Source organism: Solenopsis invicta, chromosome 3 (genome assembly GCF_016802725.1).
Source record: "Solenopsis invicta isolate M01_SB chromosome 3, UNIL_Sinv_3.0, whole genome shotgun sequence".
NCBI classification, from domain to species: domain Eukaryota; kingdom Metazoa; phylum Arthropoda; class Insecta; order Hymenoptera; family Formicidae; genus Solenopsis; species Solenopsis invicta.
The window spans coordinates 19,837,457-19,861,339 of NC_052666.1; the positions used below are offsets into that span (position 1 = coordinate 19,837,457).

Below are 23,883 nucleotides of genomic sequence, written 5' to 3' on the forward strand. Positions count from 1 at the left end.
AAATATTTTTCGATACATCACTCACAAAACATAAAATCTAAAATCGGGTCGTAAAACGTCTCAAAGACACATTTCCAAAAATATCTTGAAGGCTTCCGAATAACGCTAAAGATGTCTTATGACCCGAATTGAAACTGTTGTCTGGGCATGTATTCAAAATATTGATTTCCGAAGTAAATATGGTAACACTACCGCGCTAAATACCTCCTTTGAGCTGGAATCACTCAAGTTGAGTAATTGAGTATAATTGACTTCAAGATGTACACACAAAAAAAATATCAATTTATTACTAAGAACGCGTTTATTTAATTTACCTTTTTTCTTCTCGCAAATAACAATTATCTTTGAAAAAAGAAAAAATATTTTTTTTTATAATCATCTTAAAATATATCATCACAAATATAATTCATCACAAATTTTAGAAAAATTTATTATCATATACTGGAAAAAAGAATTTATACTCTATTGAAAAATATTATAAAATTGTACCAAAGAAAAGTCAAAATAATAAACAAAATTGAATTTTTATTTTAATTTAATATTCTTGATTGAAGTAATAAATTAGGATTCAGAATATCTCTTGAATAAATTTAATGCTTATAAAACATTTAAAATAAATAATATTAATTTAATTCAAATATATATTTTTCTGTATGTACACAGAAATTTATTTTAAATAAATATAACTTTTTTCAAATTAGCATTATTAAGATTATTGTTAAAAAAATATTCTTCTAAAAATTTATTAATCGCTTTTCTTAGCGAGAAATTGATATTTTTTTATGTATAAATTTTTACGAGCTTAAACAAAATTGCAAGAGACCAGAATCGGTCCGCCCCCTTTACGAAATTTGAGGAGGTTCGAGATAATTTTTGAGAAATCTCGATAAACTGAAAATAATGAGAAATTGTGAAAGATATTACGAAGATATGAGAATTATTTTCACCGTAGACGGTCGGCGACCCCCGATCGAATCGTTTACCTAATAATCGCTAGCCTCGGGATACCGGAGTTGCGCGTGGAATAACGATCAATTCGAATCGTTCCTTCACTTTTCGAGAGGTGACCGTCGTACCTGTGTCGCCGACGGACGATGACCGTCATCTCTAGAATTGACGACTCGATTAATCTCTCTGCGTTCCTTTAGTCCTATCACGGGGTGTAAAAGGGGACCGAAACTATACTACTATGAATATTTCACTTCGTCGAATTTTACGTTGAGGGAACACTATATAATAGAGAGAGAGAGAGAAAGAGAGAGAGAGAGAGAGAGAGAGAGAGAGAGAGAGAGAAGAAAGATATTAGCGCTGATATATTGTCATATTTTTAGGCGATAGAAAAGAGAAAAGTGCGAGGCGCGGTTTAGGAGCCGACTTGGGCTCGCAAAAAGTGACGCAAAAAATAGCAAAATCAAATTAAGATGAAATATAATGTATCACGTTGACGAAATAAATTTGTGACTCGTTCGAAACGAATCGATCATCGTTGCGGCCATCTTTTTAACCTCTTATGCCCAGCGTATCACAACTACCTCTTTTACCTCCCTGTGTCCTCTCGATGTATACGTAGTCGTAAATTTCAATTAAATTGGCAACTTTGACAAAATTTTTAGAATTTTCACGCAATTAATCACATTTGAAAGTTCATCAAATTTATCTATATCATTTCATTAGTATAATTGCCAATTAGATTAATTGCCACACAATTATATTAGTATAGTTGCCAAATTAATTAAATTTCCGGTACTGCACACATATTTCTCGATTAGCTCTTGAATTGCGAGAAGCTGGCGGGGACCCAGTTAAATACAAATAAACTATCTACGTCGCTTATTTCGGTGGAAACAAGCCGCACGTTGTTACAAATATAACTTGCAAAGTTATATAGTCCAGCGGAATCGAGGACGCTAATCCTCGACAGAGTTAAAGTTTCTGAAAAGGGAAACCTGAGAGAAAAAGATTCACCTAAAGAAGATTACGTTTTCCACCTTCTCCTCCTTCTTCTCCTCCTTTTTTCCATTTCCGCATCCACGTTTAATTAACATGTGCGCGAACTTATAATTAACGCGAGCACATGCATTAACATGTAACGAAGAACGCAAAACCACATTTCGAACTCGAGACGCGCCGCGAATGTGACCGACGCGACTTTCGAAAGTAAACCATAGCGCCATCTCGCGGACGCGCAGCAAACTTGATATTAGCTCTTGAATTGCGAGGCTAGCGGGGACCCAGCTAAATACAAATAAACCGTCGCTTATTTCGGCGGAACCAAGCCGCGCGTTGTTACAAATATAACTTTCGCAGTTATATAGTCCAATCGAGGACGCTAATCCTCGACAGAGTTAAAGTTTCTGAAAGAAAAATCGAAGAGAAAACTCACCTGAAGAACGTTACGTCTTCTATCTTCTATCATCTATCTTCTATCTCCTCCTCCTCCTCCTCCTTCTCCTTTTGTCTCTTTCTGCATCCACGTTTAATTAACACACGCCCGGATTCGTAATTAACGCAAGCACACGCGTTAAAATGTAACGAGAAACGCGAAACCGCATTTCGAACTCGAAACGCGCCGTGAGTGTGGACGCCATGGCCGACGCGATTTTCGAAAGTAGACCGTCCTGCCATCTCGCGGATGCGCTGCAAACCCGATCCTCAATTTTCTCGCGTACTCTGTAGGGAATTCATTACCTCGCTCCACTACGAATCTAACCTATAATCGATGACGCTTTTGTGGCCCGTTATTAAAATCCCAAATTTCGCGAACTCTCCTTCTTTCTCCCTGTAATTACCAGGTCCTTCAAAGATGATTTTAAATTAGGACGCACAATTCTATGCTTACGTTTCGATGCGTACGCGATGAGAAGTACCGACGCCCGGCCGCGGAAATCTCATCGGACATGGCGGCACATTTTGCTGCAGTATTCACATATGATCCGTACGATTCCTACGCAGTCTACGCACTCTCGCATTATATAATGGTGGCTGTGTGAGACCCATACCTTGCTTCTCCTGGATCGTCTGCGAGAGACCCATGAAGATGTCTGTCGGTAGAATAATTGTGAGTAAATATGCGTTAAGGTGATAAAGCTCCTGAATTGTCCCAGAGTTAAAATCGCTCCGATCAATCCTCGCGATTAAAAATAGTTACATGAACAAGGGTGTTTTCACGTGAATTAAAATGTATTTGTTGTGTTCTCTTGCACACATACACGTTTGGATATTTAGATATTTTACCTTATTCGTCTCGACTACTTGTCAGTAATGTGATTTTTTTTTTTTTTCCAGACACGTACCTTTTCCACGGCGACTGCTGCACAGCAACTGGTCAAGGTATTTAATTTTTTCGATTGACAACTTCTGCTCTTGATAGATAACAAGCTCATCAATCCTAATTTCCTTCCATCTTGCATGTTTTAATTTCTCTGCGATTACTTCACAATATTTAAAAAAAACTGTAAACAATTGTTTAAATATGTGTTGATTATCTATCCTATTTTATTGCAGCCTCCAATTCAAGTTTTTGGGTTAGAAGGCAGGTATGCCACAGCTCTTTACTCAGCCGCGTCCAAGCAAAAGGCTTTGGACGCGGTGGAAAAGGATTTAAACAATTTTCAGGTATGATTATATCAAAAAGTTATGACACCTCATGTGTCAGGTGTTCTTTTTTTTATATTAATTTACTTTGTATTTGAATCAGGGTTTCTTAAAGACAGACACTGCGTTGCTAGACTTTATAAAGAATCCTTCAATAAAGCGAAAAGATAAGGTAGAAGCTTTCAAAGCCATTGGAAGCAAGGTTAGTATGAATCCAGCCACTGGAAATCTGCTGACGTTGCTCGCGGAGAACGGCCGATTGACGAAACTCAATGCGATCATTAATTCGTACAAGCTGATTATGGCTGCTAACAGAGGGGAAGTCGTATGCGAGGTGATTACCGCGAATCCACTTGATACCGACACAAAGTCAAAACTGGAGTCGACGCTGAAGCGTTTAATGAAGAAAGGTCAAACAATTTTGCTCACCACCAAAGTGGATCCCTCCATCATTGGTGGTATGATAGTGTCGGTAGGTGACAAATACATAGACATGAGTGTCGCTAGCAAAATTAAAATGTATACTGACCTCATTGAAACCCCAGCGTAATGAAGCATAGCTGATATGAAGTAATCTATTGCATACTCATATATATATATTCGAGTATCATGTATATTACCAGCCAGAAATAAAGCTGTATAATCAAGTAAATCTATAAATTGCCTGATGATTATTCTTTATATTGTATGGATATGTTGATAGGAAAATATACATGAGCATATGTAGTTCAACTTTAAAACTGTGATTTTATTTTTTATAGTCGATAAAGCATTAATTATTTAATACAGTTACATAAATGTTCAGTAACAATGTTCGTATTTAACTTTTCATACTTTGCAGCGTGCTAATAATGCATGGCGAAGTAACAGCACATATGTGATATTTAGAGCCACACGAGGCTCTAAGGTTCTCGCATGTTATATGATATTTCTGTTTTTTTTCTCTTCCATAAACAGAATTAGAAACGAACAAGCAATAAGTGGATACTAGTGTTAACAAACACTGTCAAGCCTAATGTCTCAAAGAGCACTATTTGTCTGATACAAGCTAACAAAATTATATTATGAGAATGTATTGATGTTGAATGTCACGTAGACTTGTAAAATTTTTGTCGAAAAAAATTTGTAGCAATTTATATAATAATAAAATATTAGATGATGATGATGATACACCACAACAATGGTATATCTTTGTGTGACAGATGTAAGACATATAAAAATACCATTGAATATGCAAAATATGTGTAGAATACAATATTATATACCTGAGAATTGTATTAAGCATTTTTCCAAAATAGTAAAACATCTAATATAACTACGTTGTATATATTTCAACAAATTATAAATCACTCAGGTTATTTCCGAACTTAGGTTTTATATTAATATAATATATATAACTATATTTCACAAAATATTAAATTAAAAAATTATATACATTTACCATAAATAATTTATAACACATAATTTTAAAAAATTATACTAAAATCCAAACAGTGACTAGTTATTCTCCAATTTCAATAATATTTGATATGCAATTTTGTTTACTAATGAGAATGATCATAATTGCATATCTCAGGATTGCAATACATATTATTTCATGATAATAATTTATTTCAGTATTTGATGCCACACACATTTGATAACCAAATGCTAATCACAAAATAAAAGTTAAATCTTTTCATGATTAATGAAACGTTACGCTACAGAAAAAAAAGAATTTGTAGCAAAAGAATTTACTCGTTATTCCAAAGCCGTTCTTACGTATATCACGCAATTTTCTAATTACGTTTTTAATAATATATTGACATATGTACAAGACGCGACGTGACTGCTAGGTACGATTTTTGCTCAAAACAAAATTGATGGTATATCATTCTCGAGGATGGGTTTAGTCAACTAAAACCCAATCTTCCTCCTCCTCGAGAATGGCGGATACAGCGCAATCCTTTGCCAAAGCTGCAAGCACAAGAATACTTTCTAATTATCCACAGCTCGAGCTACACAAATGTTCTCGATTAAATTATTTTTCATTAATTACCTACCATTAAATTGGTGTTCTAACTCTTCTCGATTCGTGGGCGGTTCTCGTAGAATATCAATGAAATTATTAACAGCTGGTGAAGTATTGTCCAACTTATTTTGTAAGAGAGTCTTTCTGCATTCTCCGAGATCTTCCAACTTCTTTAATTCGGTTCGATAACTGACATCCTCATCCCCTGATTCGGTTCCCGTGTGATCACTCTGCTCGATATTTTCATTCTCCTCGTTCACAATCAGTTCTTCTCCGTTCATCACGTTATCGGAATGTACGTTACAATTGATACACGTTATAGTATCTATACTATTCGATATACTCGAGTCATCTCTATCAATTCGACTGCTCGTCATGTATTTGGACAAATCGAAATCTAGAACATCTGCTAACAGTTTTTCCTTGTTTTCTACATCTCGTTGAATCATTTCTAAATCTCGATCTGACTTTAACATAAAATCATCGTCAAAACTCAATTGCATTAAAGAAGAATGGGTTGTCGTCGTTTTATTGGCATTCATGTGATCATTATTTAAACTGCTCGATAAATGATCGGCGCTGTCCGGCATTATGACACTCTCGCTGCCATTCACTATTTTATTCCGAGACTTTTTTTGCTTCCTCTCAGGCGTAAAAACAACGTCTTCAAATTCCTGCTGGCCAATTCTTTGAAATATCTCTCGGCGATCATTGCTCTTAACATCTTCGGCGTTTCTTATCCTGTTACTATCGTTGTATTCTGGTATTTTATCAATATCGGCTATGAGTGGAGTATTTAAATCTATTGGAACTATCGGCGGTATTTCCACAGCTTCCTCTGCGTTTGTAATTGCATTGTCGTCAGTACCAATAGTAACAGTTGGTACAATGCTAAAATTTAATTTGTCACTTTTAGATAAACTTTTTAAAAATTAATTTTTAATGTGCAGTTTATATATAAAAGCATATATCATTTATTTATTCTGAAAATAATCTTTTACTTACCCTACAGATTGAATAATGTTAGTTGGATTGATTTTGGGAAAAGGAATAGCTGGCACTATATTACTTTCCTTCAACTTTGAAGTTAGTTCTAGTATACCATTAGCAACAGGTTTACTGTATTCAGCGAATGACAATAAAGGATCCAATGTCTTCCTCGTTTCTTCTGTATAAAAAAATAAAAAAAAAAAAAAATTTAACAATTCAGCATACAATTTTTCATTTTATTACAACCTGAAAACATCAATTATGCTTACCTGTAAAAATATCATTTTCCGGATAATAGGCAATTCGTAAAATATTTCTTTCTCCTTCCAATATAAATATTTCGTCTTTAGTACAGGCCACGTCGGTAACGCGCCGTAAATCATTTACAATCGATGTTATTGCAATCGTATTTGGATTTACTACATAGACTACGTCATCACAATACGTTACTAATAAATCGTCACAAAACGGTAACACGATGCCAAACGAAGGTTCACCACGATTCTTTCTCGATCCTTCGGGTGCTGGATTTAATAACTCCACTTCTGTATGACCTGATCTGACTGCATCCTGTTTAGAATATTCATAATTTGATAAAATATAATGATAATCCAATACAAATGTATATATGTTAATTTGATACCTTAAATATGAGCGTTTTCAATACAGTCCCAACCTTATCAGCTTGCCATAAACGTAATCCTGGTCTACTTGCATAAATTATCGGTTCTTGCACATAATTCTGTCGAGAACCAAATACCGCCCCTAGCTTACCTAACCTAAAACAACAAAGTTATATTTTTATTATATTTTCTGTTAAAAATTATATTGGCAATATTATTTTTTTAATTTATGTTACAATGAATAAAGTTGCTAACGTTTTACGCTCTTTTTGGCCAACTTGTGTCACTTTCCCATTTTCATTTCTATTCACTAGAATTGTACGTAATGTCGTTGAGACTAATAGCAAGCCCTGCTGATAGCTTAACTGTACCACGGAATATTTCTCGTTCAACAATTTCGATGATTTGGATAAATGCTACAAAAGAATAGTACAAAATATAAAAATATTTTCATTTATGAGAAAAAATTAAAAAAGTAAATATTTAGAAGAAACATCTACTTACCATGTAAAAATCAATTTCTGTTAAAACTACTAAACCATCTTTGTCTCCACTGAACAATTTCATGCCATTTTTAGACCACTCCACTGCCGTCACTGCAGTATTATGCAAACCACTTATGCTGTACCTTTCCACCTAGTAAAAAATAACACAGTGGGACATTCATATATTATGTCTCTACATCATACATACATAAAGTTTTTTTTACAATTTACCTGTTTTTTCTGCTTTGGTTTCAAACTGTTTGGTAATGAATCTGGCGGATTTTTGGGAATTTGAAAAACTGTAACAACGCCATGTTCATTGCCTGCTGCAACCATATAATCAACAGTGGAAATCACTTGCACACTTGTGATTTTGGAGTTTACATTCTAGAACAAGGAAGAAAGATATTCTATCAAATCAATTGAGGCATAATTTTGTTTAAAGGAGAAACAGGCTTCTGAAATTTTCCAAGTACCTCGCAACGTAGTCTCTGCAGATCCTGCTTTTCTCTGTTGTACCAATAAACAAGCCCATGATTAGTTCCAATGGCAATGAACTCCGTTAGAGCGTCGATGCAAGTAAAACTGATATCTTGTGTGAAAATACCATTTTGCATCTTGGCAGGTATCTGTTGCAGAAGTACGGCGAGTGGTGCCCATTCTCTCAATGGTCCACCATCCTCGCACATTGGTGTTGTCATTATCACTACAAACATTATAACATTATTGTACCATACTTAAATAATTAATTTCATTTTATTATTTTTATATTATATTTTATAGAAAAAATTCAATAGAATTAACTAAAAATTAAAGTTCTGCCATTACAATCTTGAAAACGAGTTTTTCCAAAAGATTTTGTTGCTAACGTGAAAAGCATTCTTAACATTTTCCGCTGTACGTGACGATATAACATTTAATGTAAAAAGCGATAGTTTTTATTCAAAATTTCTTAGCGTATGATAATTAATTGTCGCATTATCACTAATGACAATCACGGATAGACAGCCTTTCTGAATAAAATTATCACAACGTAACGTAGAAAGTACCTTCGCTTGTGTTGTGGATTGGAAAGCGGAGATCAACCGGCGTTCCTCTTCCTCGTTTTCTTTTTTCCTCGTTTCCCTTTAAACTACGTTTCCTCTTTTTCGATGCAATGTGAGAGTCTCATCACGGATAAACGTTTGCGGTTACGTGGGTACAGTAGTACACTGTGCGGCATATGTGCCTATCGATATGTCATCTCCAAGTAAACGCAAATGTGAAAAACACCAAACACACGCGCCCTCCATCCGAATGCTGTCTCCTCTCTCTCTCCCTCTCTCACGCTTTCCCTTTTTCTATCCTTTGTTATGACGATTGTATTAATTACATGGTGGTTGCAGCACTTGCAGCTGCAGCTTACTTGAGGTATCCTACTGCAGCTAAAGCTAGCACCTCTATTATGTTCCCATCACTTGCACCTGCAATTTTTTATGTTTCTACCTATCGCTAAACCTCATACGATAATGCTATGAAGAAATATTCGCTTGACATCAACGTGCATGTGATGTATACGTGACGTAAATGTGACGTGGCACATATACTATCTGCTAAAATTCTATTTTTATTCAACTAGAATCGTTTTGTATTAAGTATATTATTTGTCAAAAAATCTTTGTGATAATATTTTTCATTCATATCAACTATTATATCTTTATTTTTCACTATAAATTCACGAATCTTACATTAGCTGTACTTTTAATTTAAAAGTTAATTTAACGTAAACTGATTTTATAAATCATTAACTTTAACTTAATTTAATTAAAAAATATATTAATTTACTCAAAACTTGACTATTTGTTGCATAAAGTATTATTATTAAATTATATATAGCAAATTATATACAAATTATATATGCCGTTGCTTACAATTGATCGTATTATTTTGTTTTCTTCTTGTGCATTTTCTGTAAATTATAATTCATTTATATAAAAATATTACTTTTTAAATTTTATATTAATAATTAATTCTTTTTCTATTTAAAATAATTAAAAAATTAGAGGTACATAATCAGTTTTAAATTTTGAAATTGACAATTAAATTTAATATCAATTAATATATAAGTTTAATCGATTAATTAGGATAATTTGTGTTGATGACAACGATCCTATGAACACTGCTTTACGATAAAAATTTTTTCATGAAAGTGCGTCGGAAATGTCAGAACGTGACATACAGTTTTACAGCGTGTGGATCGAGCCTCAATTCGCGGATCGCGAGGGATTTCTACCCGAGATTAGAATGACGCGATAACATTCTGTTACTCCGCGGAACTTTACGTGATTCTCCTGAGATAATGCGTTGTGAGATACACGAAAATCGGTAGGAGTCCATCCCAGCCGATCCGGCTAGGCAACAAAAATAAGTATGTCGACAATGGAGGGCTCACTCAGCAAGTGGACAAACGTCGTTAATGGGTGGCAGTATCGATGGTTTGTTTTGGATGACAATGCGGGTCTTCTGTCATACTACACGGTAAGGATACCTGATACATCAGATTCGGTTGTTTTCTCGCGTCGCGCGTTTAGCATCCTTTGTTTTGTTTCTCCCAAAACGGTCTTTAGGTTATCTTTAATCCCTTTACTTCTCGTCTTCAGAGCAAAGAGAAGATGATGCGTGGCGCACGTCGCGGTTGCGTGCGACTGCGAGGTGCTATTATTGGCATCGATGACGAGGACGACAGCACGTTCACTATAACGACGAACTCCTGCAAAGATGATCCAAAAACGTTTCATTTTCAAACGCGCAACGGCGAGGAAAGAGAACGCTGGGTTCGTGCGCTGGAAGATACGATACTCCGTCACTCTCATACAGTACGTATGTGAAGGCACACGTAAATATCATACATTCGTAAACAATTGTTATATCCCTTGCTGCATGATAAAACGTCAAGTAAGATAATTTCATAAAGCGTTCAATGTATAACGTGAGAAATTAATTGTTGTAGAGATGGGACCCTAAAAAGTCTCCACCTAAGCAAGACTTCGATCGCAAGGTAGCTGAGGCCGACGTTTACCTTCAACTTCTGATCGAGCAGATCAAACTGATTGAAGATAAAAAGAATGCTGCCGAAGATGAGGAAAAACAGAACAAGTATTCTGCCGTTCTGTTACAAGCCAACGCCATGCTTAATTCCATTAAACATACCATTGTCCAATTACAAATTGCAAAGGTTCTTATTATTTATTCTCTTATTATATTTACTGTTTTATTATAATTCTAATTTTGCATGTTTAAATAATGTTTCCAGAACACTGCGATACCTGTTAATGGAGTGTACAGAGGACCATCAAATTCTATACATGTTACACCCACACTTCCTCATGGTAAGGTTTTTCATATCATGTTTCTTGATTACAAGATTATTATTTAAGAGAATGATTTTTATAATCGATACAAAGACAGTTTAGCTTTAAAAAACTGTTCAGACAGTTTATCAAAAATAACAATTAGATAAAAATAAGATGCTAATAAGATAGAGCGATTAAATCAGAGACAGATAAAGCTCGAGATTATCTTCAAAAACATTACAGAAAGAGATTACTCATTCTTTTTTAATCGAGAAACGTTGTATCTCTCTACGACTGCACTTGCTCCTGTGAAAAACTATATTTTTAAAAACTTAATTTTAGTTGCAGCTGGAGCACCAGAAGCGACAGTGCAAACTGGCATCGAATTAGGCTCCGAGTGTATGGAACCGAGAGTACCTACATTACCGACCGGTTAATATCGCTTAAAATTTTTATTCTATATTAAGTAAACAAATTTTTTCAATCTTGGTAATTACTGAAGTTTTTTTGCATCTTTAGTTGTAGATAGAGATTTACCAGTGCCGCAGTTTTCGTACTCGTCTTCCGACGAGGACGACGATTACTTTGATGCCGCGGACGAGATACCAACTCTAACAGTTCAGAATCATATTATGCTGCAAGTATAAGTTTATCTCTGTATAAGAATAGAGCCGTTATCTTTTTAGTCTGTACCTCTTTTATACGTGCAGCCTTTACCGTAATACTCTTATATTATTAGGTCAATTTTATTAGAAAACTTAAATTTATGTATCATTTGATAAAATTCAATAACACAAATTATTGAATTAATAATTTAAATTTTTTTTAGATATTCTGATAACGAGCGATTACATTCATCAATGGAAAGTGCCACGGGAGATAAACGCAAAGGACCGCCACTGCCGCCTATCAAAGGCGATGGATCATTAGATTACGATGGTGAGTCACTACTTTGATTTTATTATTATCCGCTTTATTATTTGTTAGTATTGCATTTTTCCATTAATGTTTTAGAACAAAATTTTTCTGAAACAATTATTATATTTATCGAAAAAAAAAAATTGAAAAAGATATCAATACTTACAAAAATTGAGTATGCTTTAGATTTAGCTGTCTGAAACTAGACAGGTAGGTATTTATTTTTTCTGAGTTTAATAGAAAAAGTAATTGGTAAACATTTTGCGCTGATTATATCACACTTTTAGATCTTAATTGCTCTGTTTCAATTCAGATCTAAAAGTATAAAAAACGCTTCGCGTTTATCAAATTGCTTTTTCTGCTGAATACAGTCCACATTCCCTGACAATTTGACTTGCTAAGTATGCAACGTTTTAGCTGCTTTTTTTAAGGAAAAATGTGCTAAGCGTAATAAATTTAAAAAAATATAAAGGTTTTTAATAATTTAGGTATGAAATACCCACGTGTCTAGTTAAAATTTACAAACATTTACATAATTGCATGGACAAATTTAAAATCACAAAATAATTTATGTAAGATACAAGCCTATACAATTTCTTTTTCTTATTGACGTTGGCAGGAAATGGAAGGTAAGTACGCTGATTCAAGAAGCAAAAAGTTTTTTTTAATATACAAATGATTTTTAATCAAGCTAGAATTTTTGTGGCATACATTTGAGTATGTTACATAAAGACTTAAGTGGCGAGATAAGGTAGAGATATCTGTGATTTAAGGAATATCTCTCGCGCATCTATATGCAAAAATAATATAAATTTAATTGCTTGTAGTCGTTCAACTTTGCGATACCACGTCCCATTGTTGATAATGCAGTATTTTACCTGTCTGTTTTATCTACCGCGACCATTATTGATCTTTCTGCGATCGTGAGCACCACTCTTTGACATATAAGTTGACGTTTCGCGAGCGGTCACATTCGCGAATGTTTCCGTGTCTTTTTCGAAGTAGTGAATAAGTAGAAAAGAGAGAATGTTTCATTGACCACTATTGACATGATGAGTAAAGAGAGGAAATTTCGGTGGAACTTTATGTTCCTCCGTCTATCCATAAATCAAAGCGTCCGACGAAGTACTTTGCGTTAATAGAGCACAATTCCCTGGGAATAAGGAGCTTAGGAATGGATACTAATTGGTCTACCTTAGCCAGACAATATGTTGGACATAACTTCAAGTCGTAAGTTCTCTACGCAACGGGTATAGATGCGATAAAAAATTCAGGTTAAGTTCTTGCAATTCCTGAATATTACCTCTATAAACCCGTACTTTGCCGCGAAGACCTATGCGCTAAAATCGGTAAAATATAAAATGCATTGTATTTATTATACTTTAAAGTATGAATTTATATCTGTTGCAGCTCTTTACGAAGAAGAAAGCGAAACAGAAAGTACGTAGTGTGTGTTATTAAGCATAAGATATTGTAGGAAATAATTCTGCATACTGACATTTTCTTTTCTTTTACTATCTACAGTGGATTCCATGGAGAGTCATGGTTCGGTCGTGTCTCATCTTCTGTCCCAAGTGAAGATTGGGATGGACTTGACGAGGGTTGTCTTACCAACATTTATCTTAGAACGCAGGTCACTTCTTGAAATGTATGCAGATTACTTTGCACATCCCGATCAATTTGTAAGGTATTTACAATTAGCTAGTTTGACTGTTTGATATATATATATATATATATATATATATATATATATATATATATATATATATATCTATATATATATACACATATAATATTATTGTATCTATTTTAACATACATTACTAAAAGTTTGGAAACGCTTACAATTTTTTCACATTTTTTAAAATGAAAAGTTAAATATAAAAAGTCTAAAAATTTTTGAAAAATATGTGAATTGACCGCATTATAACTAACATTTTTTTCTCTTTTTTATAAACCCTTTAATTTTAAAGTTAAAAAGTATTTTATAAGAAATAAAGTTTACAAAAAAAGTGCAATGTTATTGTGATATTATTGCATCAGGTTTTTCAGAAAAGCATTTTAAAATTTAGAAAACCTATTTTAAAATAATTCTTTATTAATTTTTGTTCAATAATGTTTTATCAGCATTTTAAAGTACAAAAATATTGAAAAAATATCAAACTTTTTTTACAGTATTGTATAATAAGTTTTCTTATTATAAGATACTTATTGTATAAGTATCTTATAATAAGTTTTTGGAGCTAACACAATTTTCTTGAATTAGCATTGCAGATATGCCTACACCTCGAGAGAGAATGGTGCAAGTAATTCGTTGGTACTTGTGCAGTTTTCACGCTGGGCGTAAATCTGGTGTGGCTAAGAAGCCATATAATCCTGTATTAGGTGAAATTTTTCGGTGTCATTGGAACATACCCAACGCTACTTTTTCTGATAACGCTGCAGATTCTAGTAGTAGACTCGTAGCGGATGGTCCTGTACCCTGGTGCAAAGAAAATCAACTTTCTTTCGTAGCTGAACAAGTCTCTCACCATCCGCCAGGTATGTGAAAACAATTTTATTATTTTTTTATCTAATCGATTGTATTGTACAAAGTAGTTTATATATTTATTGTATTGTTTGATTACAGTTAGTGCATTTTACGCCGAGCATGTCGGAAAAAAGATTAGTTTTGGAGCTCACGTTTGGACGAAAAGCAAGTTCTTGGGTTTAAGTATAGGAGTACACAATGTGGGAAAGGGTTGGGTGAATGTGCTGCAGCACGGAGAGGAATATGTTTTAACTTTCCCTAACGGTTACGGCAGATCTATCTTCACAATACCATGGATAGAACTGGGAGGAACTGTGACGATAAATTGCATACAAACTGGTTATCAAGCGACGGTAGAATTTTTAACAAAACCCTTTTATGGTGGTAAACGAAATCGAATTACGTGTCAAGCTTTCCAAGCGGGAGATAAAAAGCCATTTCTTATTATAAATGGGGAATGGAGCGGGGCGATGGAAGCGAAGACATCGGATGGTGTGAGTTGAAACATTGGTTAACATAACGTTAATTACGTTAAACATCGCCGTAATTAGTATTTGCATGTTTTATGTGGTAACCACAGTGGCGAACCACTGTGAATAACAACTATTAATACGTATTATATAATCATTCATAAATGCAAAATTTTATTGTTATAAATGAATGTTTTGTAATGTTTTTTTTTTATTTTTTACAGAAGAGTGAAATTTTTGCTGATGTGAGAGAACTTAATACGGAGAGAAAACTGGTTAAAACAATATGCGAGCAAGATGAATGCGAATCTCGAAGAGTTTGGCGTGATGTGACAGTTGGCCTACGTATTAACGACATGGATAAAGCTTCGGCGGCAAAATGCACAATTGAGCAAAAACAACGAGAAGAAGCGCGGCTTCGAAAAGAGAACAACGCAACGTGGCAGACGAAAGTAAGCGAACGATTCTTTTCATTCATCTATCATATACAATTATCACCAATCATGTTTCCTTTCCTTTGTTGAACAGCTTTTTAAGGAAACCAAAGATGGTGACTGGGTGTACATAAGACCTCTTGTAGACAGAATATACAGTTCTAGCGATCAAGCGAATGTTACTTAACTGTGCATACATGCGTGTTAAGTGACAATTTTAGATGCAGCACAATATTAGATGAGAAATCGTGGCCTACTGCCTGTAAGAATTATAATATCAGGCTTAATTTAGAAGATATGCAACTTTTACTTGAATGATTTCCGCAAATATTTTTATGCGCAATTATATGAACCACTCTTAGTTTAATCGGGAAAGAGGTAACGAAATATTATCACCTATTTTACTTTTCTTATTACACGTTTTAAGTCGTTTAATAAAAATATTTTGTCAATAATAGAATATGAATTTTTATGATATAAAATTGTATCTTCTTTTTTTATCCTTGAAATAATTTCACACGGTCGTAAGCTTTTATTATATCTCCACATTTGAAATATGTGTACGTATGTGAAGTCTTTTATATATATAATGTTTATTGACGCTGTAATTTCTTATGAGAAAAGAAATTATATGTACAATTTACGCAAACCTGTTATACATCATAGATTGTATAGATTGCATGCCATATATTGTATACAAAAAGTTGTTTTACGATGTCACTAGTGGACGTAAATGATATTCTAATTATAGAATTAATTATTTTTGCGCAATCTCGGATTTCTCATTGGCAGATATAGATCTCTAACATGTAAGGAATGGCTCGCATTCCATAATTATAGATTTCTAAAATAAACTTATTACATTTCCCATGCACCAAACGATTAATGACACACTTGTATTTTATTTGTGAGTACAAGGTTTTTCGTATATTCGTTTTTCAGCTATGACACATTTTTTTTCTGGCTCAAATTAATCTCTCAAGTTGTATTTATGAAATAAGTATTATTACAAGTTCTTTTTTAATAGAGGTTTTGTTATAGAAATTGAACAGAAAAATTAAACATGTCTTTTAGATCTTGTTGACATTTTTAAAAATTTTTGAATTATTTAAATGTCTAATGGGTTATTTTATTACATCATGTTTATTTATGAGAAATATAGACAATCAATTCTTTTTATTATGTATAAAAATGGGTGTACAAAATATATGCAATATAAAAATTAACATTGTTAGACAATAAGTTATGATATTTAGTTAATGATTTCTTGTAAAACGACATAACCGAGAAAATAGCCTGTAACAGCAGTTCTATAAATATGCGGCAATCGTTTTGTCGATGATAACAAATAATTTAATCCAGCTTCTATTATGGGCAAACCTACCTCGTGATATTTAACATTAAAATAACTAGTAAGAATACTAACTATATTTGTCTCATACTTGTATAAAACTTTGGCAGCACATTTCTGTTGTAAGGATATAATATCAGTATCACAGACCGTTCTGTGATCGGGCTCTGTAATTAAATTTAATTTGCAGTCCATTGGTTTTATCAGAAGACGATGAGTCTGTTTGCCAACAGATGTTTGCAAAACAATTTCTTCTCCTAGAATCTCACTCAGCGAATCCTTTACGAGAATTAAAAAATCACTGAGCGGATTAGTAGCATTCACGGTAGACAATGCGTTATTCTGTGGCTTATAATCTACGCAACAATTCCATATCTTGAATAAATTATACGCATGAAACGTTCCTATATGCAACAAACATTTATTGCAGGTCAACGTTTTATTATCTATACATGTATTGTTTCTGAAAATATTTTCATGCAATACAGAAAAGCAAGAGCCGTATAAGTAATCAGATTCCTGTGGCTGCACATTATTTGAGACGGCGTTACAGTTATGTTTACAGCAAAACCACTCGTCAGGATCATACTCTGTATCGGGTAAAGGCAGAAATCTCTTAAAGCTAATTGACTTCGAGATAACATTTTTGCAACAGGCGCACAATATAATACATTTTGATGTTTCAAACAGTAATTTGATATCGTTTAAAATAGGCTGTGAGTAAGTACTCGATCGGATCGATCTGTTCGAGTTTGTTATCACTTCTCTACTGAAAGACCCGAATGTGGATTCCAATGGTGCAGTTTGTAGACGAAAGCAGATCCAGTTGCTTATTATATTCAATGTGGACAAGGAGGTAGGTATAACTCTTACAGATGGCAATAAGAAATTCATACTACAATTCTCGAGTATTAATACTATGTTACTCTCCAGAAGTTTGATTTGGACATCTTTTAAGCAGAGGTCTTTTTTCACAGAAATAAATACGTTGCAGGATTGCAAGCGTGGTCTGAGCTCTAACGTTATAAGCTCCATAACTTTATATTATTTCGTGATAAAACCTCATTATTATGGAGTAGTAATACATCTTTCCATTGTTCTGGAAATGCAATATAAGAAAAATATAATTGTGTATTAGTTATATATTACATATATTTAATATCTGTATAAAATGCTCAATACACAGATTCAAAATCAATTTTAAACATTTAACTTAAATGTTTAAAATTTGATACGCTTTTAAAGTTTATTTAATAAATGTTATACAAACGTTTAATAAGACCTTAGAATGTTTATTTTAATGTTTTTTTAAAATAATTTAAAATACTGTTTTTATATGAGACAGTTTGATACAGACATCTTAATAAATGTTAAACAGATGTTAAAGATGTTTTTATAAAAATGCATATCAGTTTTAATATTTTTTAAACGTTTATTAAATATAAATGCTTACTCTGCTACGGTAAGTTCATAATATAACAAATATAATAAATAATATAATAAGTATACAATAATCAGTAATGTGAGCTATTTATAATACAATTTGATAAAAAGTACTCACTGATACATCTTGCCACACGTGTTTGGCAATGGAAAGCACGAGGTTATGAAAGTACCAATGCTCCCAGAAAAAGTTTACATAAATATATTTTTTCGCAAGATCACAGCAGAGAGAAATCTATCCGGTGGCTTTCGTTCACAAATTGACTCGCGTCCACAAATTCTTTTTTTCAGTTTTTCTGGACCACTTTCTCAGGTAGCGCTGCCCTCAGATCAAATTGTCGGACCGGAGTCGAGTGACACCAATCACATTTCGCGCTGGTCAGTGCCTACCTGCTGGAGTCGCTCGTTGGAGTCTTGGCGTATTGAGCAGTATTGAGGGTTTGTCGAGAACACAAGAAGGAAATGTACGTAAAATCATGATTGTCTAGGCTTGAAGATACTACAATTCATTACAGAGGAACAAAAAAGCAGCTCTTCGAGAAGGATTCGTTTGATGTAATCGAGCAAGTACAATTTAAGCATGAAGCTGATTCTTTAATTGGATTGTCGCGAGGAGGTTATAAACATCTGGTCGCTTAGTACCCAAACGCTATGAAGACTCTCTTCGATAGGGCGAGAGTGAGTGTCATACTTATATGCGAATGCCAAGGTGCACAGCTGTTTCACTTGGACGACTCAATCACCCTCGCGTCAATTATACCGCGAGCTGGACTAGTATGTTGTTTGGCAGATTGTCGTCCGGAGACAGGAAACATATGGAGGTTTTAATAGTTGCATGTGCACAGCCAAGTACATAGATATGAATAAACACACCATTCGTGTGGCGTTAAACGTGCCTGTTCCTGGCTGGACCAACCTCTGACTTGGTCTCCCACAAATAGAAGGCTCTATTCGACTTCTGGAGAACGATATATATGAATTAAATTTTTCTTAAGTATTGCCAAACAGGGTACACAATTTCTAGAGACTAGACATAGTCATAGAGGATGTGTGAAAGTTAGTGTAGAAAAAATTTATAGTTGATGCATATATCGAGTAATATATGTAAATATATGTTTAGTGGTAAGTCAATTTTGTTACAAATTCATTCAAGAATTTATGTTTATATAGCATTGAGAGTTTTTTGTATTTTAGATTATTCATAATCGTAACTTGATCTATTATAACATGACGTAATTGTTAGTCGAGTGCCAGTGTAAGTGTCATGCTGTTAAAGATAATCATGTTGTACAATAATGAATGACACATGTAGTATCATATGACAAGTGAATAGATTAGAAAAGAGAACAATGTCAGTTCCCTCTTGCTCAACAAGTAAAGGATTGAATAATGGGGCTACTGAGGAGAAAGTAGCGTATGGAAAATGGGAACGTTTTAGCAACTGGGTGCATTGTATATGCATCGTTACGTTTGATCTTGAGTTGGGTCAAGCTATAGAGGTAAGAAACCCATCTGAAAAATTATTATCTTAATTTCTTTAATGTTTAATCAACAAAGTATTTTAATGCTGAAGCATTACTTCTTACATTAACATTACTTTGAATAAAAATTCACTTACAAATTCAAATTTTTTCTACTTAAATTACAAAGTGTTAGAATAATTAAATTAATACTATTTCAACATACATAAACAAAATCATATTAAATGTTATTTTAAGTTATCAAAATTTTAATAATTGTATTAAATTTGAATTAGCACTTGAATGAAAATTTATTCACAGTAGCCCTCTAGGGTTAAACTGCTTTTAAACTGCTTTTCCCAATCATTTTTCATAAATATTGCAAATATTTTTTTTTTATCTGTGACAGGCAATTTATCCAAATCATGTTAAATTATCAGAGCAAGAGAGATCCAATGTCTGTTACTTAGCCTTTCCCGATTCCAATTCTGGATGTATGGGAGATACTCAGTATCATGTTAGAATAAGACAAAGCAGTAAAATGATACAGGAAACTAACGCTCTTAAAGAATATGACAGGAAATCACCTTCTTTTCTACAAACTGATAGAGATTATTATTGGGGATATGTGTATTTTCGACAAGTGAAGGATAAGTCTTTGCCAAGAGGATATTTTCAAAAGGTGTGTTAATAATTTCACAAATTTGGACAGTAATTTATGTGATTCGTAATTAATTATACAATATTATGTTTGCAGAGTGTTGTTATAATTACGAAACTGCCATTCGTCAATCTGTTCGGTGAATTATGTGCTTTAATCGCGCCAGAATTTTTCGAGACTGGAACAGCGCTTATGGAAGCTGTGGTACGCGAGATCGATCATTGGCCTCCTCCGATTCCAGGCCAAATAGTTCACTTACCTATTATTGGAGTATTATTCCAGGTAAACAGGTTTAAAAATTATAAGAGTAATGCGTATGTATAAATATGTTCTATGTGTATTAAAAAATATGATTATTACAGACATATATCCCAAACCAAAATTATAAAGCCGCTGTTCCATCCGTCGCTGCTGTAGAGCACGCACCCAACGTGCACGCGATGCGAAGACTGCTGCTGACATCAGCTTACGAGGGTGACATGTTTCGAAGTTTAGCCAGCGTTGTTAGTTACGTACATTTACTGTGGGAACTAGTGCTTCTTAGCGAACCAATCGTTGTGATGGCAAGCTCGCCGACTACATGTTCCGAGATGGTTCAAGCACTTGTAGCGTAAGTGTTAAGAGTTGATCTGAGACTTGTTATATGTCTACATTTACGATGTGTATAATCGGAAAACACGTTTCCAGCATGATCGCGCCGTTAAAGTACTGCTCCGATCATCGCCCCTACTTCACTATTCATGATTCGGAGTTCAAGGAGTATACTACAGATTCTCCGGCGCCGCCTGCTGTGATTTTGGGCGTGACAAATCCGTTCTTTGCGAAAACCCTGCAACACTGGCCGCATATTATCCGGATAAGCAACGGTAATAACAGTGGTAAGTTCTATGACGCTTAAATGACTAGGTGGTATGTTCAAGATTTGATGTTTCAGAAGATCAGAAATATAAAATCAAGAGATCTGAAAATCTGAAGGTGTTGGACTCGAAGCCTGGCGTTTATACTCAGTACAAACCCTTTCTGCAAAAGGATAAAACTATACTGAAGAAACTATTCAGAGGCATTCAGACGAAACGGCCGGGCGAAGTGCAAACCGCGCTCTTGAAACGTCATCTAATAGAATTAACAGAAAGCTTCATGATTCCACTCGAGAGATACATTGCGACTCTCATGCCACTGCAAAAGAACATATCACCTTTTAAGGTGTAAATTGGTTACTAGCGATTATATCATCATTATAGAATCAGTTTATGTAAAATAATGATTTTTTTTTATTCAGGCAACTCCCACACCACAAATGTTCAATCCAGATGACTTCCTGGCTAGCTTAAGTAGCTCCGGTCCTCAATTAACTACAGGTATAAAAGGGGATTGGGTTGGACTGTACAAACGATTCTTTCGATCGCCGAATTTCTCCGGATGGTTCCACACAAGATACATGGAACTGAGTCAGCAGTTGCAAGTTAAACAATTGGAAAAATTATCGCAAGCAGTATGTATTAATTTGTTTTTTTTTCTTTTGTGTTTTCTCATGCATCCACATTAGAAATTCTTATCAATTTAATAATTATGAACAGGATTTGAAAACGTGGGTGCAAGGGAAGCAAGAGGTAGAAGTGGTCGATATGATTCTTAGAATTCGCCAGAAGTTAGAAAGAAGCTGTATTGATGATGTACCACTCGATAATTCGATAAAAGAGAGACTGCGAGAGAGAATAAATGACATAACGCATGTATTGCCAGATGATTTAAAGGTAATTTTAAGACACGAATCTTGACAGTACGAGTACGTTATTAATTATAAAACTCGCTAGCATTATATATTTATTTCTAAGAGCAGGGATCGTATGTAAGTCAACTCAAAAAGACGTAATATGTAAGATTAAATGCTCTATCCCCTTCCTATTTTTAACGTAAACGAATGAACGAGAGAAAGGTGTCACTCAATTTGAGTATACAATCAATTACATTACGCTAAAAGAGGATGCTGTTATACGTACTTTAATCTACAAATCGAAATACTCGCCATAGAGGGGTGGATGAAGCAAATCCATTATATATATATATATATATATATAACAGAAATTAATCGTGGAAACATTATCTTATGTATTTAAGTATATCACTTAACCCTTTGAGTATGGAACAGTGCGTTGAATCTAAATTCAGCTGACGATGACAAATGTACTTGTTTTCGCATCGAGCTCAAATATCGAGATTGCACGATACAGCTGGAGAAAGAGATTTGCTAAAATACTTACCTTTTCCTCAAACTTACGATATTATTTATTTATATATATTTATATATAAATTTATTTGTATATAAATTATTTTATGGATAAATTAAATGAGAAAATGCGTTAAACACGGTATATATGCATACTCAAAGGGCTGAATATCAATGTTTTTATACTCGGCACATAAGTATTTCGTAGATTTACTTGTTGTTATCTTGACTGATCATAACGATATTTGATTTTCTTCATAATGCCAACTCAATAGCTTCCATTCTCTACTCGACCAAGTCATTTCGATTAATGATTTTACATATCCAGCGATGTTTTTTTGTTATCATATAAATAAATACCATAAATACTCTATTTGGGGCAATGAGTGATAACAATAACAGGAATCTCATGGAAAGCGTAAATTTCAGCTCAAGTGAAAGTGAGATTGGAATATTAATTAATTAAGCGATGTGTACATACGTTTTTGAGATCTGTAAATATTGGTACAAACAATGCGTATATAATAAAAATTTATTTTAATATATATAATAAGAGCTTGAATTATTATATTTATATCTATATTTACGTGTAAACACTTGACATAAGTAAAAAGAAATTTTAATATCTTTTTCGTAAAAGCCTTTATACTTTATTAGAATGGTATACTGTAATTGCAACTGGAAATGGCGTGCATAGGGTAGAAGAAACATTAGCTTATAAGAGGTAATATTTTATTTTATTTCTTACGACTTTTTTATTGTTACATTCTCCCAATTACATTAATAATTTTTTTCAATAGTTTTATCTTAATGTTTGCGTCATTATATTCTCATTATAATATATCCATAATATATTATCGTACTTTCAATAGAGTCTCAACAACACACATATATATGTATATATTTATCGCGAGTATGACAAATATATACACATATATATTTATTCATATGTATACATGTATACATATACATATATGTATATATGGGTATCGGGTGTATGTTCATTTTCTTTTTTTTTTATGAGTGTGAATGCACAGTACCGTAGGATAGCTTTATTACACAATTAATTCACTTTATTATTCTGCCGAAGTACACCTTGATCTCTGACCATCGCGTTTATCTCCTGTCGCTTTCGCGGTGGTTAGGACGATGTTTCTGTTTGCGCGAAAAATTTAACGTCATATAAATCTCGCGGGTTTTTTTTTTATCTCATTTCGGCCGGTGTATAGGGGAGAAGGAGGAGAGGACAGAGAGAAACGGGTAATTCTTTTTGTATTTGTACAATCGAAACATTCGAAGGGAGGAACGAACGGACTCCTCTCGAGGACGCGAGCGCGTTAATGATAAAGAGAGCG

General features: G+C 33.8%; 5 protein-coding genes across 8 annotated transcripts; 3 read left to right on the plus strand and 2 right to left on the minus strand.

Moving 5' to 3' along the window:
• The first annotated feature begins 2,900 nt into the window (after nt 1-2,900).
• Nucleotides 2,901-4,333, plus strand: LOC105193164 (ATP synthase subunit O, mitochondrial). The gene is made up of 4 exons (XM_011157522.3): nt 2,901-3,058; nt 3,286-3,330; nt 3,505-3,615; nt 3,698-4,333. The coding sequence occupies exons 1-4, from the start codon at nt 3,032-3,034 to the stop codon at nt 4,142-4,144; spliced, it is 630 nt and encodes a 209-aa protein (XP_011155824.1). The 5' UTR covers nt 2,901-3,031; the 3' UTR covers nt 4,145-4,333.
• Nucleotides 4,322-10,366, minus strand: LOC105193160 (WD repeat-containing protein CG11141). 2 transcript variants are annotated; one of them, XM_011157516.3, is made up of 11 exons: nt 10,231-10,366; nt 8,753-9,166; nt 8,180-8,409; nt 7,935-8,090; nt 7,723-7,854; nt 7,474-7,634; nt 7,239-7,374; nt 6,865-7,165; nt 6,611-6,773; nt 5,637-6,496; nt 4,322-5,550 (listed from the first exon to the last, which is right to left on the minus strand). In XM_011157516.3, the coding sequence occupies exons 3-11, from the start codon at nt 8,402-8,404 to the stop codon at nt 5,483-5,485; spliced, it is 2,202 nt and encodes a 733-aa protein (XP_011155818.1). In that variant the 5' UTR covers nt 8,405-8,409; nt 8,753-9,166; nt 10,231-10,366; the 3' UTR covers nt 4,322-5,482. The 2 variants fall into 2 exon arrangements, with proteins under 2 accessions (XP_011155818.1, XP_011155816.1); XM_011157514.3 differs by lacking the exon at nt 10,231-10,366 and having other exon boundaries at nt 8,753-9,274.
• LOC105193161 (oxysterol-binding protein-related protein 9) lies at nt 9,907-16,269 on the plus strand. The gene is made up of 13 exons (XM_011157517.3): nt 9,907-10,220; nt 10,343-10,558; nt 10,693-10,917; nt 10,996-11,071; nt 11,378-11,467; nt 11,555-11,672; nt 11,865-11,974; nt 13,364-13,393; nt 13,478-13,640; nt 14,219-14,493; nt 14,582-14,976; nt 15,177-15,404; nt 15,481-16,269. Exons 1-13 carry the CDS (start codon nt 10,113-10,115, stop codon nt 15,571-15,573), a joined length of 2,127 nt encoding a protein of 708 aa, XP_011155819.1. The 5' UTR covers nt 9,907-10,112; the 3' UTR covers nt 15,574-16,269.
• A 263-nt stretch (nt 16,270-16,532) lies between these two features.
• On the minus strand, nt 16,533-18,541 carry LOC105193157. Its single transcript, XM_011157509.3, has 2 exons — nt 18,299-18,541; nt 16,533-17,836 (listed from the first exon to the last, which is right to left on the minus strand). Exon 2 carries the CDS (start codon nt 17,770-17,772, stop codon nt 16,639-16,641), a length of 1,134 nt encoding a protein of 377 aa, XP_011155811.1. The 5' UTR covers nt 17,773-17,836; nt 18,299-18,541; the 3' UTR covers nt 16,533-16,638.
• A 518-nt stretch (nt 18,542-19,059) lies between these two features.
• LOC105193158 (protein DENND6A) lies at nt 19,060-23,828 on the plus strand. 3 transcript variants are annotated; one of them, XM_011157513.3, is made up of 10 exons: nt 19,060-19,302; nt 19,375-19,679; nt 20,050-20,322; nt 20,398-20,583; nt 20,664-20,911; nt 20,989-21,179; nt 21,236-21,504; nt 21,581-21,793; nt 21,879-22,055; nt 22,137-23,828. In XM_011157513.3, exons 2-10 carry the CDS (start codon nt 19,530-19,532, stop codon nt 22,152-22,154), a joined length of 1,725 nt encoding a protein of 574 aa, XP_011155815.1. In that variant the 5' UTR covers nt 19,060-19,302; nt 19,375-19,529; the 3' UTR covers nt 22,155-23,828. The 3 variants fall into 3 exon arrangements, with proteins under 3 accessions (XP_011155815.1, XP_039302638.1, XP_039302639.1); XM_039446704.1 differs by having other exon boundaries at nt 21,879-23,828; XM_039446705.1 differs by having other exon boundaries at nt 21,239-21,504; nt 21,879-23,828.
• The last annotated feature ends 55 nt before the right edge of the window (nt 23,829-23,883 follow it).